Raw genomic sequence first — 14,270 nt, 5'->3', positions numbered from 1 at the left:
AGGCCTCTGCTTAACAGGGCTTTCCCACGCCAGGGAGGGAGAGGGGGGCACATAGGGGGCACAGAATGGCATTTTAGGTAGGTGTTTACAGGAGATGCCCTCCATTTCCAATTCCCTCAAAGCCAAAGTGAAAATGAAAGACGGAGCCTTTATCCTTCAGACATCTGGTTCTTTCTCCCCCCTCCCCCCCCCCCCCTCTTCTTCTTTTCTTAGTAGTTTCTTTATTCAAAGAATTGTACAGAGTTTCTGTCAGTGACACTATTTGGGGAACACATCTCCCTCCCATTTGGCTAGGTTGAATGACCAAAAGCAATCAGTTTCACCATTATTAGTGGACCCTAATGCATTCACACTGGCAGAAATTATACAAAGCTACACAGGATATTTGTATTTTTTAGCTTTATTTTGTATCTGAAGTTGAAATCAGCTCAACTTTTTGTAGCTTTCTAGTAGTGTTGTAGTACTCGAGTCCTTTCGTCTCGAGTCCGGTCTTGAGTCCACATTTTCATTTACTTTGTCTCGTCTCGGTCTCGCCCTATAATTTGACTTGGACTTGACTTGGTCTCGGGCCAAGGGACTCGGGACTCTTCCACTCGTCCACTCGAGTCATGAGTCACTACAATGAAATGGAATAATTTTAATATATCCATATTATATCCACTCATAAGAGAGCTAGCTTGTTCAGTAACGGATCTGACAGTCCTGCCTCTTCTCTTGGTTAAATTCTGGATATGAAGGCAGCAAAGAGCACTTGCATTATAAGCCAAAGCCAGAAAAATAAATCTTGTCTTGGCCTTGACTCGGTCTCGCCTCCCGTCGTTCTCGTCTCAGACCTGACCCCCTCCCACACTCGGTCTTGACTTGGACTCGCCCCCCCTAGGACTTAACTTGACTTGGACTCAACGAGGTCAGTCAAAGTTGACCTCGTTGAATGCATTAAGTACATTTTTCCACCATATAGCACTTGGATGACCCAGCAAATCTTCCCAGGACTGGAGTGGGGTATAATGCACATTGTACAATATACTCGGAATTAACAAAAGTAACATTATAGCATCTTGTTGTTTATATATCGTCTCTTCAGGTGGACACCTCATATGTCCAAAACTGTTACTTTTCAGCATTTAAATTCTGCTCTGTAGCATCCCGGCCTATTGGGTGGCTTGGATCCCAAGGTTACTTGAGGGGTCACAAATGGACCCTTACATGTCTGTAACTCTGAGAGTGTACAAATGGAACCAAATGGAATGGGGGTCTTTGAAATAAAACAGTTTGCGATCTAATGGCATGTCGTTGTTGGTTATGGGGAATGTGTGGGGGGATTGTGTTGGACTTTTGTAACATGAAAAAGGAAGTGATGTCCGCACACTGAATTGTAGCTCCCAGGAAAATTATTTATTTGTTACGTTTCGACCACTGTGGGTCTTCGTCAGGTATGAGTACACAACATACCTGACATACCACAACAACAGGCGTATTAATACAAGGAACAAGCTCGCCTCTTGATGTTGTGTACTCATACCTGATGAAGACCCACAGTGGTCGAAACGTTGTAACAAATAAATAATTACCAGTCGAAGCTCCACAAATCACTTTCAACCCAGATTTCGCTCAAACAAGGGGTTAAATTAGTTCTACTGCAACAAAAATGTGGACTGCCAGTCATAAGAAAGTGTGAATCCTTACTCTCTCGAAGAGCACTTACAGGTGACTGCAATTCGGAACTGGCCCCAGTAAAAAACCAAAGCCTAAAAATGAAAACGTTTATTTAGAACGCATTTGTAGAATCAGCCTCGGGTCTTGATGGGTTAATGTGGGGACTTGACATGAAAAACAAAGTCTGAGAACCACTGCTTTTATTGAACTCCACTGTTCACTAGTGTTTTTGGGTTAAATTTTGCTCATTACAGAATGTGTGTGTGTGTGTGTGTGTGTGTGTGAGGGCGGGGGTTCAGTTATCCTCATAATGCATCAGAGGATAACTGTTGCACACACGGTTGTCCTGTACCATGTGATCATGATTCCATGTGACATGGGGGGGGGGGGGGGGGGGAGTGGGGGGGTCAGAGAGAAATGGGGCAAGACAGAAGAATGCGAGGAGGGATGGGGAGAGAGTATGTGTGTGTGTGTGTGTGTGTGTGTGTGTGTGTGTGTGTGTGTGTGTGTGTGTGTGTGTGTGTGTGTGTGTGTGTGTGTGCGCGCGCATGTGTGCATGTGTGCGTGCGTGTGTGTGTGTGTGGGGGTGTGCGTGTGTGCGTGCGTGCGTGCGTGTGTGTTTTAGGAGAGAGAATAATACAATCGGGGAGGGAGAACCGCTCAGACAGGACCTAAGATTTAAGCGAGCGGGACATGGACAACTATGAAGGTAGGGGAAAAAACACTTCACTTTATTATACATTAGTATCATTATAGTTCTGTTTAGTTTTAGGTTTGTTTTAAAGTGATTTAAACTCTGTCAGGGAACATTTGATATTGACAACTGTTATTGAAGTTAAACATTATTTTTTATTCTGCATTTATTAGACAGTGCAATCCGACATTCCTGACCTTACTTAACCAATATCCACTGTTGGAACTTGAGCACCCAGCAGCTATATTAACCACTTAAACCCCATGTGGTTGACTGGAGTCCTTCAGGGCTCAATACTAGTGTATTGTGTTTTCTGTTGTTGTGTGAAATCGACAAGCTCACAACGCGATGCTGGGGTTTAAGTGGTTCAGGCATGTAATTAACCCAGTGGTGGAAAAGTAACTGAGTACATTTACTCAAGTACCTGTAGTTTAAGATGCTTAAAAGATCAGAATGTATACATTCATTTAAGTTAATTTAAGGCATGGTACCTCGGGGGGGAAGTAGACTGGATTTGGTGGATTTGTTGACAAAGGCTGTCAAGTTCCTTTTGTTAAATTACACCATGAAGTGAGAAATGTAATTCTTATCGTATGGGACCTAAATGTGATATAAATTACATTTGATATCAGTGCTTTCCTGACTTGGATATCTAATTTTAACTTGTGTATTTAACCCATTCTCCCTTTTTGTGTTAGCATTATGTTATGCTTTAGCTGTTGAAAAATAGCAGATCTACAAGCTTGTAAGTCTGCTATCTTTGAAAAATCAAAGAACCACAGTTCAGAAAACTGTCAGGATGTAGAAGACATTTTTTGAATCTGATCTCAGGAGTTGTGTACGATATTTTAAAGCTTATATATATTGTCTAAAACTGAGAAGAAGCAAATATCTATAACTATCCTCTGCAGTCTTGTCATGGAGAAGACACCTGACAGTATCTCTGAGACGTGCATAAGGAAAGTACTTTTTCCCCCCATCGGCGGGCCTCTGGTTTAATGTGTGATTGGGTTGCTTCCCCACTGTGTCTGGGCCTGTGTGACTGTGTGTGTCACTGCCTGAATGCCATCGCAGAGGCAGTGGTGTCAGTAGAGCTACCAAGGGAACGAGGCGAGAACTAAAGACACAAAGAGAGCTTTTAACAGAGAGCCCTTTTTTCTCTTCTCTACCTTCATGAACTGTTTGTGTCGTCCAGATGGGCTGTTGTGCAAAATCTGCAAATGTTACTTTCCAGTAATTCACTGTGATTCACTGCCATGGGTGTTTCAAAAACGTTACTGGCGGTAATGTGCATGGTGATTCACTGTGTAGGTCAGTGCTGTTAGCAACTGGTAGTATTTCATAATCACTTTTTTAAGATATTTTTGGGGCTTTTCTGCCTTTATTGATAGTATAACACAGTAGAAAACGATGGGACACAGGGAGAGAGAGACAGGGAGTGGCACGCAACAAAGGTCGTCAGGCTCGGCATCGAACCTGCCCCTCGCTGTCGGGCTAAATTAGAGCCTGGATCCTTATGACGACATTTGCTTTTTTCCCCTCGCTGCACACATCAGGTCTGAGTTCTTGTCCCCCCCCCTGGGGCTGAGACCGAGGCATACATACAGTACATACACAAACACCAGGCCTTACCGGACTTGTTGATGATGGCACATCATCAACAAGCAGTTGTTCTCCAGAGCAGGGGTGACAAACATGTGTTTTAAGATCCACCGGTCCATCCCGAGGGGCTTTTTTTGGTCGATATCGTGAAAACCCATGCAGACAAAAACCTCCATTCATATCATGCACTGTCCAAAAACACTCATGTTTTCTTGTTTGAATGTGAAACCTGAATCCCATTTAATCAGATCAGGCGACATTATTAACCCTTTAAGACCTGGAAAGTCTATGTTGTTCTACCTTTCATGTAATTTTAGATATTGTTGCTGTCGGGCGAAACCTCTTAATTATCTCCATATTCTAACTGTGTTTTTTTAATTGACACTGTACTTGATCGTACTACAGCATCACACAAACGCATCAAAAGTAGCACATCAAAGAAACCAAAAAAGAAAGACGATATATAACAATGAAAACTAAAGAACAATAAGTTACTGTAGGCCAGAATCTCTTTGTCTATGTCTAATGTCTACTGACGTAACTGACATAATACCATTATTCAGTAGTTCTCAAAGTGGGGTCCAGGGAGGAACCCCTAGGCCAGGTGTCCTTAATTAATATATAACCCTTGTAACTCCAAGAGTGTACAAACGGAACGCTCTCTGAAGCCTAATACATGGCCTCGGTTGGGTGGAAACCTCATATGTTTAAAACTCATACTTTTCAGTATTCAAATTAGCAAAAGTAGCAGATCTACAAGCTCAAAACGCACTGCCGCGTTTCGAGCTTATGGATCTACTACTTTTGACGCTTTTGTGTGATGCTGTAGTAAATTTACGGGGAGAAAGAAACACACAAAAACACGGATATAGAAGGTTTCTGTTCCGACAAATATACCAAACTGTGGGTCCTTAACATGAAAACATTCGACAGCCACTGCACATATTTAACACAGTTAAACACTTTGCTGTCCCTGCATGGCAGGTTAAAAGCCCAGCCCAGTAAGAAGCAGCAGACTGCATCGGGCTCACCACCATGAACCCGACCGAGGGCTTCGTGTCCACCGTCAGCTATGTCTTTGGCCACGGAGGTGACGATGACAACAACAACAACAACAGCATCAGCGCGATCAACGGGAGCCGCGACGACGGCGATGGCGAGGCTTTCCAGATCCACATCTCCCCCGCCATGGACAAGGCCATCAACGGCTTCACCATCATCATCCTCTTCATCACCATGGTGTCCCTTGGCTGCACCATGGAGATATCCAAGATCCGGGGACACATCGTCAGGCCCAAAGGGGTGGCCATCGCGGTGGTGGCCCAGTTTGGCATCATGCCGCTGACGGCGTTCACCCTGGCTAAGGTCTTCCGGCTGGGGCCCATGGAGGCTGTGACGGTGCTGATCTGTGGCTGCTGTCCAGGGGGAAACCTCTCCAACATATTCGCCCTGGCCCTGAGGGGGGACATGAACCTCAGGTCAGTTTGGTGTGAAAAGCGATTAAGTACATTTACTCTCAAGTTTACTGTACTTAAAAATGTTATTTTCCTCTTCTACCCCGGTATATAGTAGCCAGGCTACCTCGCTAATAGAGCTTGCCTGCTTGCTCAGGGGATGAATTTAATCTTGACCTTCAGTTTCAAAATTTGTGTCAAACCAGAAACAGGATCGTGTCAAAGGTAATGTCTCACCTAATAGACACAAGAGCAGGGAGACAAAATATTGTATTAACATATTACAGATTGGACAAATTTCATTCATAAAAAGAAAAGTTACATAATGCCACTTTAAGTTACAATATCAAGCCACGTTAACTTGAATTGAGCATTTAAATGTAGCCTATTGATACTTAATGCTTCTATGCCACTACATCTCAGAGGCAAGTTTACTCTAGAACATTATGTCCCTCAGAACTCTACCCCGTTGACACTGTTGTATAGTCATGCACTGGTTCTCAACGTTGGGTCTGGGGACCAACGTTGCACCCATAAGGGTCTGTATTGAGGCTCTGATTTTGTCCCAGAGACAAAACATTATATCAAAATGGGCTCCGGGGCCGTGGCCTGCCGCCTAATGCATCTCAAAGTGGCCTGGGGGGCGCGCACACACGCGCGCGCGCGTGTGTGCATTCGTTCGTGCATGCGTAAATGTCCAACTCTAATACTCTAATCTGGCACCATGGCATGGCATGTATGAATAGATATATATACAGACCATTACTAGTACATTTGAGACTAATATATGTACAGTACAATCTACAAGCTCACAACGCATTACGAATGCAAAGTCAGTGATGCGTTGTGAGCTTGTAGATCGGCAATTCATGCCGTACAATGGGCATTGGTGCATAAATAAATACATATTAAGGTAGGCTACCGTAGTTCTATTGGTTGACCATCACAAAATATTGACCTCCCAGGTAGTTTCCACTGACTTGACCTTTAAAATGAATTGTAATAACATTTCTTAGTTGTGGCCCTGGGTAATTATAAACAAAAGAAAGGCTGTTAAAAAGTTATGTCTGTCTTTAATTGCTGGAAAGAAAATAGAAAGAAAGAAATCTCTCCATATAACAAAGCTCCAAGCATGCAATACCCTTTTTACGCCAGGTTTCAAAGTTTCTATTATTGTAAGATAGGAACACGTCGATTTTCTGACGAGACAGAAGAGCATCTCGCCAAAACATCCTGTGTATTTTGAGCCCAGTTTGGACTCTGACTCTGAAAACAAACAAACTTGAGAACAAACCTTAGTGTTTTTATCTTTCCCTGACTTTTAGAACACCACAGGCCTTCCTCTTTAGCTTTTTCTTCGATAAGATTATATCTTTTTATCTCCATATTCTAACTTTTTGTGTATTTTTTGTAAATGAATACGCCCTATTTGATCATACTAGCGTCACACAAAGGTATCAAAAGTCTGCAAGCTCAAAATGTACGTGGCATGAAACTTGCAGACCTGCTGAGAGTATGTTTTGCACTCCGTCCGTCCGTCCGTGTGTCCGTGAGCAGCTAATCTCCGGCACCGTTAACCCGGTCGATGCCAAATTTTGCACACACACTCCCTGGATGCCAACGATGAACCTCTGCCCCAAAATTTCCAGAACGGCCTGTTATAGCGCCACCAGGAGGCCGCTTTGTGCAAAACAAGTTTTTGCACAGTACACCTACAGATTTTGTCCAAACATCGCGCAAATTGGTACACAGTCTCTCTCGTTCACATCTGGCTTTTAGAGGCCGACTTTTGTAAAACACATTTTTGGATATTACTCCTCCGGATTTTGTCCAAAAATCCCGCAAATCGTTACACAGTATCTCCATAGTCATGTGCTCAAGACGGATGTGTCTGATATTTCATATTCCATCCTAATTGGCTAACATTGGCTTTAAAATTTTGCAGGATTGGCCTGTTTTGAACAAAAAGCCTCAAATCATGAACGCAGCGTGCAATTTGACGTGAAATCTTTCACGCACTTTCCTACTAGGCTGAGGAATATAGCCCACCCATTTCACATTGGCCTGTTATAGCGCCACCAACAGGTGGATTGTGCATGCGTGCGATCAACACGGATCTGCAACATTTCCCATATTCCATCCTGATTGGCAAAGATTGGAACAAACAAACAAAAAACATGTTTATATTACTCCTAAACATTCCTATCCTCCTGGTGGAGGAGACCTGTGCCCAGAAGGGCACTTTTTCTAGTTGGTTTTGAATTTGAATCCTGAAAGGTTACAGTTTTGGACATACAGGATGAGGTTTTTTCCACCCAGAGACAATATAGCCTACTGTTGGACAGTGATTCTCTACTTTTTCTGCATCAGGGCTAATTTGAAAACTTTGAAAGAGTTCGGCCCACCCATCTGACCACTTAACACGCCAGCCTAATAGAGCCTATGTATATATTGTGCAAAACATTTCCTTTGTTTGAAACAGTGTTTGTTTGCTTTTATTTTTTAAGGGCTGTTGCCAGTGGTGTAAAGTAACATAGTACATTTACTTGAGTCAAGTACTGTACTTTTTACTTTACTGGAGTATTTCCAATTTTCTATAATTTTACCCCACTACATATCAGAGGCAAATATTGTACTTTTTACTCCACTGTAATTATTTGAAAACATTAGTTATTAGTAACTTTGTAGACTTTGATTAAGACAAAACAATACATTAACCAACTACCTGTAAGACGCCTGAGGGCGAGAAGCAACCTCGTCCTTTGCACGCATCCGCCTTGTTGACGGCAGACTGCTGGGCAAGCGCTGGCATTTGGCATGGGGGGGGGGTCAGATCAACATCAACATGGAATGAATTCTGTACTTCCCATATAAAGAGCATATCTTGAGTGTACAGGGTTTGATGAGGTCAGATCAACATATGGAATGTCAGAACCGGTCAGCTCCATACAGTACATGGGGATCTAAAGGTGGTAGCGGGGACATTCTCTTGAGTGTACAGGGTTTGATGAGGGCCCAGGTAGGGTTGGGGCCTTAATTTTCGGCCTGTTGAGAACTCTAGTTTTCGGCGGCTGTCGGGTGTGGCTGAACTAATAAATTTGGGGCAGGCCCGTCTAGAGTTTTAATGGACAGGTATATAAGTCAAAAGGGAGACATCGAAGAGATGGGGAAGGATCAACATATGGAATGGCAAAACAGGTTCTGACATATATCCATATAGAAGGGTTTGAAGTAAAATGTGAATACAGAACTTTGTGACATACAGAGTATTTCTATATTGTGGTGATTGGCATACGTTTTACTTAAGTAAAAAATGTGAGTACATCCGCCATGACCACTGTCTCGTCTCTCCTCCCTCTCATTATGTGTGCGTGTAGCATTGTGATGACAACATGCTCCACTGTGCTGGCCCTGGGCCTCATGCCTCTGCTGCTGTTTGTCTACTGCCAGAGCTTCGGCGACCTGGAGCACGCCGTGCCCTACAAAGGCATCACCCTCGCTCTCATCATGACCCTGGTGCCGTGCGCCGTCGGCGTCGCCATCAACCACCACAAGCCCAAATATTCACCCATCATCATCAAAGTGAGTCTATACTATCGTGATCTTAAAGCAGCACTATATATTATGTACCCACATATAGGCCCAGTGCTGGGCCAAAACAGTGTTCCCACGAATACCAAACGAGTCGCCCATTTACCAACTCGCCCCAGGCGTACATCCGGCGGAACTGCTCAGCCTGGTATTCTTAAAGTAATCTAAGTAAATTAAACCTAATCTTATTCCTAACCTTAACCTCAGTAAAACTGCCTAAACATAACCCTATTCCTAAACTTAACCCCAGTAAAACTATGCTTAACCCTAAACTTATTTCTAACCTTATTCTCAGTAAAACACAATAACGAATACAAGAACCGCCGCACCGAGCGGTCGGCGTGAGGTCAGCGGAAGAAGCGAGGGCCAGATGGATCATGGGCGACGGTACCTGATACCGTTTTCACAGCTCTGGCAAACCAGATCTGGGCCATAAAAGGGTCGTAATTCATTGCTCCAAGTAAGCCGACTGTAAGTGGATTATGTGGGCCATAACTGGGCCTGACCAATTTGGCTATTTGTGGTATAAGTAAGTGGGCACAAATAAATTTCCCAAGAGTCTCTGCAAGCATGGATGCGCTGTGTGTGGCCATACTGGAAGTTCTGCTTTGGTGCCATAATTGGCAAATGCCCGGTTGAAACTCATTGTCTCGCCTATAAATAGTAATAGGCCTACAGTCAAGCCCCTAGCAGGGACCCTGGGCCTTTTATGGAAGAATGATTGTTATTGCTTAAACGTAACTTTATCATTTTGTGGGACATAATAATAATGCTATATAGTTGCTAAAAGTTGCGTAGTGCTGCTTTAACCAGTTAAAGCCTATACCAGAGTCCCCCAGGGGTCTGTACTTGGCCCCCTTCTTTTTACCCCTTCTACATCAAATCTCGTCCTCAGAAACAGCACCATCTGCAGCCGATCTGATCTCACAACGTGTCACCATGTCAGAGCTTGGAGATCTGATATTTTTGCCCCAGAATAGAGACACTATAGGTTTAACGGTTTCTAGCCCTGGGTTTATGGTGTTCCAACTTGTTTAGACCAGAGGTCTTCAATGTTTTTCAGGCCAAAAAAGGCCAAGGACCCCCTAGCTGAGAGAAAGAAGAGTCAGGGATTCTCCCCCCACAATAGGGATGTTGGGGGTTGTTATGTTATTAATGTAAAAAACAAATTGCTTTAATATCAGTGTATCACACAATGATTTGGCGGCCCCCCTTTCATAACTCCGAGGACCCCCTAGGGGTCACGTGGACCCCCTGTTGAAGACCCCGGTTTAGATGGATACTTTGACCAAATTCCGTTATTTTATGCATATTATGCATTTCATCCGCAATTCTGGATGGTTTTTGCAAATTAATCTGATTTCATCGCAATCTTTCATCCGCAATTCTGGATGGTTTTTGCAAATTAATCTGATTTCATCGCAATCGATGCCCATCCATCATGTGTATTGTATATGCAACCATAAATGTATTAAGCATTTGCAATGTGTCATCCCTATTTTGGAAATGTCATTATAGCCAAACATTTTCAACCATTTTCTCTCTCCGCCAACAAACAAATAGCGAAAATAGTTCATCTACAAGTAGATCCACTACTTTGGCTGTTTTAGAAGTGAGGTTTATGTTGTCCTCCTACAGCATATCTTTCTGAAATGATGCGTCTGTTCTTCTCAACAGGTGGGCCTCAGCATCCTGTTCGTATCCGCCGTGGCGATCGGTGTCATGTCTGGCATCACGGTCGGGGGGGCCGTGTGGGTGGTCCTCTCACCCCAGCTCATGGCAGTGGGCGCATTAATGCCACTGATCGGCTACATGCTCGGATATGTCATGTCCACCCTGTTCAAACTCAACCATCGGTAAGCCGCATATAGCCTGTCGGACACCTGCACGCAATATTTTGGACAGAACAGAATGTGCTCGGTTGGTGGACAGTAACTAAGCACATGAACTTTAGTTACTGAACTAAAGTACATCTTTGGAGAACATTCACTCATAAATATTTGACATTTACTTGGACATTTTTTTAATTTCAATACGGCAATGCAATGGTGTTAAAAAATAATTTGTACTTTTATATACGTCGTTATTTAATTCAGTGTATCGTCTCTCTCATACAACTTTTGTAGGATTCAAATTCAAAAGTAGCAGATCTACAAACTCAAAATGCATTGGCTTTTCGCCACGTTCCGAGCTTGTGGGTCTGCTACTTTTGATACTTGCGTCGCATTGTGCACTTGAAGATCGTCTATTTTCAAATTGCCGAAATGTATATAGGGCTGAAGTGGTTAATGTATGTTTTGTAATAATAATCAAAATCTTCAAAGTAACTACATGTAGTAACTAAAGTTTTCAAATAATTGTAGTGGAGTAAAAGTACAATATTTGCCTCTGAAATGTAGTGGAGTAGAAGTGAAACTACTGAAAATTGGAAATAACTCCAGTAAAGTTAAAAAAATACCTCAAAGTTATACTTGGTTACTTACTTTATACCACTGCACTTTGCGTTCCAGGTGTAGAAGGACCATCTCCATGGAGACGGGCTGTCAGAACATCCAGCTGTGCGGCACCATCTTGAAGGTGGCCTTTCCCCCCCAGGTCATCGGACCCCTCTATCTGTTCCCCCTCATTTACATCATCTTCCAGGGAGGCGAGGCGCTGCTCTTCATCCTGCTGTTCAGATGTTACCAGACGTTCTGGCCGCCCACCGAGTCCGAGGGTAAGAAAAAAGCTCACAGCTGCCTGAGCTACGCACGCCGTAGAGCAGTGGTTCCCAAACCTTTCAGGTCAAGAACCAAAGGAGAGATTCAACGTTTGCCCCGGGACCCAAACTAGTGAAAATAGCAGATCTACAAGCAACGTTTTAATTATGAATATTTATTTATTTATGGAATTTGTTGTAAAATCTATACTTTTATTTGTGACCCATAAAAATTGGTCCATGACCCACACACTGTTTGGGACCCAGAGAACTACACCAGTGGTTCTCAGACTTTTTCATGTCAAGGACCCCCAAAATTGATTTGTATTTGGCCGTGGACCCCCAACTGAAAAGGTTTTGTGCGAGGGATCTTATTGTTATCTTTTGTTTATCGTTGCCACTTCGGTATTGCTTTTGATCCAACCCATGTCCCAAAGACTGACTATTGTTTTTGCACATTTATGCGATTGTGTGACCTGCTTGCTTATACGTTTTCATTTTCTTTCACACAGAAAAGATATACTGTGCTGTTGACGTTAAAGAAGAGGAAGGGAAGGTGTCACCACTGGAAGAGAGTCAAACCAAAACAAGATGTCACCATGTGAAAGACCAGCAGCACTAGTGGAGAGGAGGACAAAGGCTTCTTTTATATACTGTACTTAGTCGTACAACAATGTTGCGGGCCTAAAATAGCCAACGTTTTGTGAGCTTATAGATCTGCTATTTACTATTTTCAGTCCGCAATGCGGTCGTACGGCTGAGCGTTTAAATTATGCAAAAGGGAGAACAGAATCTCGCACTGATATAGTGAGATTGAACCAAATAAGAGACATTTTTATATTCTTGTGTCCATTCCCCAGTCACTGTAGCCTACAGCTTGTGAAAGCTTCCAGGGGCTGCATTCATCGAAGCAAAGCAGGGGTTATTCAGCAGCCTCGCTGTGGCTTTCTAAATACATTATTTATATTGAGCCACTGTATACATTATGGAGAAGATTATCATGTTGCTACGACTGAACGTGAATGATTCATTAAAGGTGCTGTTAATGAATGATATTTTTTTGTTAAAACAAAACTTTTGTTGTTGTTAAAAAGCTCTATATTTTCTGCTCTAGAGAGTATGTTCACTAACAGGGGTCTCCAGCTTCCATTAAACAGTGGTGAGACACCAATTTCATCCAATCAGGAGAGAGAACCCATTTATCATCTTCAATTTTTATAGTGTTCCAGTGATTTTAGTTGTCATTTGTTTATCCTGTTTATCCTTCTCTTTCCGGATTGGATGAAGTTGGTATCCCAACCTGGAAATGTGAAAAGATAGAGGAGGGCCCTATTATTGAACAAACACTAATAGTAATGATTACTATGGTGTTAAAGGTAGGGTAAGTGATATTTGTTCATGAAATAAGTGAATAGCTCTATATTCTGATAATAATCATTGCTAGAGTTTTTCCAATAACAGGGGCCTTTGTTTTAACCCAAAAATATCACTTATTCTACCTTTAACTTATAAATAAAACAGATACTATGCATGATTACAAATGATATTGACATAGGCTACTGTGCATTTCATGACATCACACCAAATGGCAGAAGCTCGCTGATGCACACAACTCTTCTCTGTGAATCAATGATAGTTTTTCTATTCAGTATTTGTACTAGTTTTTAATAAAAACAAATTTACATCCATGTCTCTCTCGTGTTGTAAAAAGTAATTGACAAAACACGGCCTCCTCTCATATTAAAAGGAAAGTATCAGTCACCAGAACCAAGGACGGGTGAGTATGAAGTATGAAGTTACAATGGGTTTGTATGGGAACAGGGCGGGGCAGCTAAAAAGACTATCAAATATCTAAATACTGAATCAAGCAACTTAAAAAAGCTGTTCACAAAAGCCTGACTAGACAAATCTCTCAATTTCTCCTAAGGAAGACAAAGACAACCTTGAACATTAAATCATGAACACATTGGAGTCCTAGTCTAAATAGAGCACACCTCCAAAACCACCTTCACTTATGCCCATAGAACACGTGAACAGTTGCACCATTTATTCTCTCTGCAGCGTCTTCGTGTCCTAGACTCCTAGCCTAACCCTGTTCCTATTCCTAAACTTAAACAAACTATGCCGAACCCTAAAAAAATGTCTAACCTTATTCACAGTAAAACAAATACAAGAACCAGCCCACTGAGGGGTCGACGGAAATAAATGATGCGAGCGTAATTTAAGGCGAGCAAATAGTAGATCTACAAGTTTCTTCGTGACACGTTGCAAGCTTGTTGCAACGTTTTTTTTCTATTAGAAATTATATGATTTTTTGAAAAATGTTGAAATTGTTTTTAATTGACGAAAGGTTGTGACTTTTTTAATTTACATTTTCTTTTTAATATTTTTAAATATGTATATATGTTGTTTAATTTATCCTAGGAAACTAAACTAAACAATGACAAAGCAAACAATGACCTATTCGTCCTCTCTGATGACTCCTCCTTTGTAGGAGGAGTACAGAGCTTCCTAACTAACAGATTGTCAACCTGCAGGTCCTCCCAAAATCTCATCAACACATCACCTCCCACCA

General features: G+C 42.3%; 1 protein-coding gene across 1 annotated transcript; it reads left to right on the top strand.

The window, feature by feature from the left end:
* Positions 1–2,314: 2,314 nt before the first annotated feature.
* LOC310877927 (hepatic sodium/bile acid cotransporter-like) lies at positions 2,315–12,929 on the top strand. The gene is made up of 6 exons (XM_083791933.1): positions 2,315–2,365; positions 4,937–5,430; positions 8,784–8,988; positions 10,675–10,853; positions 11,508–11,713; positions 12,208–12,929. The coding sequence occupies exons 2-6, from the start codon at positions 4,988–4,990 to the stop codon at positions 12,315–12,317; spliced, it is 1,143 nt and encodes a 380-aa protein (XP_083648059.1). The 5' UTR covers positions 2,315–2,365; positions 4,937–4,987; the 3' UTR covers positions 12,318–12,929.
* Positions 12,930–14,270: the final 1,341 nt, after the last annotated feature.

This window comes from Protomyctophum parallelum (assembly GCF_964188405.1).
Source record: "Protomyctophum parallelum genome assembly, chromosome: 20".
Classification (NCBI taxonomy): domain Eukaryota; kingdom Metazoa; phylum Chordata; class Actinopteri; order Myctophiformes; family Myctophidae; genus Protomyctophum; species Protomyctophum parallelum.
Note: the sequence above shows the minus strand (reverse complement) of the source record. Positions and strands in the feature narration are given on the sequence as shown.

Bases quoted from the DNA above. Each gene is read 5' to 3' on its own strand.
- LOC310877927 (XM_083791933.1), top strand. From the start codon at position 4,988: ATGAACCCGACCGAGGGCTTCGTGTCCACCGTCAGCTATGTCTTTGGC. The intron at 8,989-10,674 runs GTGAGTCTATAC...TCTTCTCAACAG, and splicing joins ATTCACCCATCATCATCAAA to GTGGGCCTCAGCATCCTGTT. The intron at 10,854-11,507 runs GTAAGCCGCATA...TTTGCGTTCCAG, and splicing joins CTGTTCAAACTCAACCATCG to GTGTAGAAGGACCATCTCCA.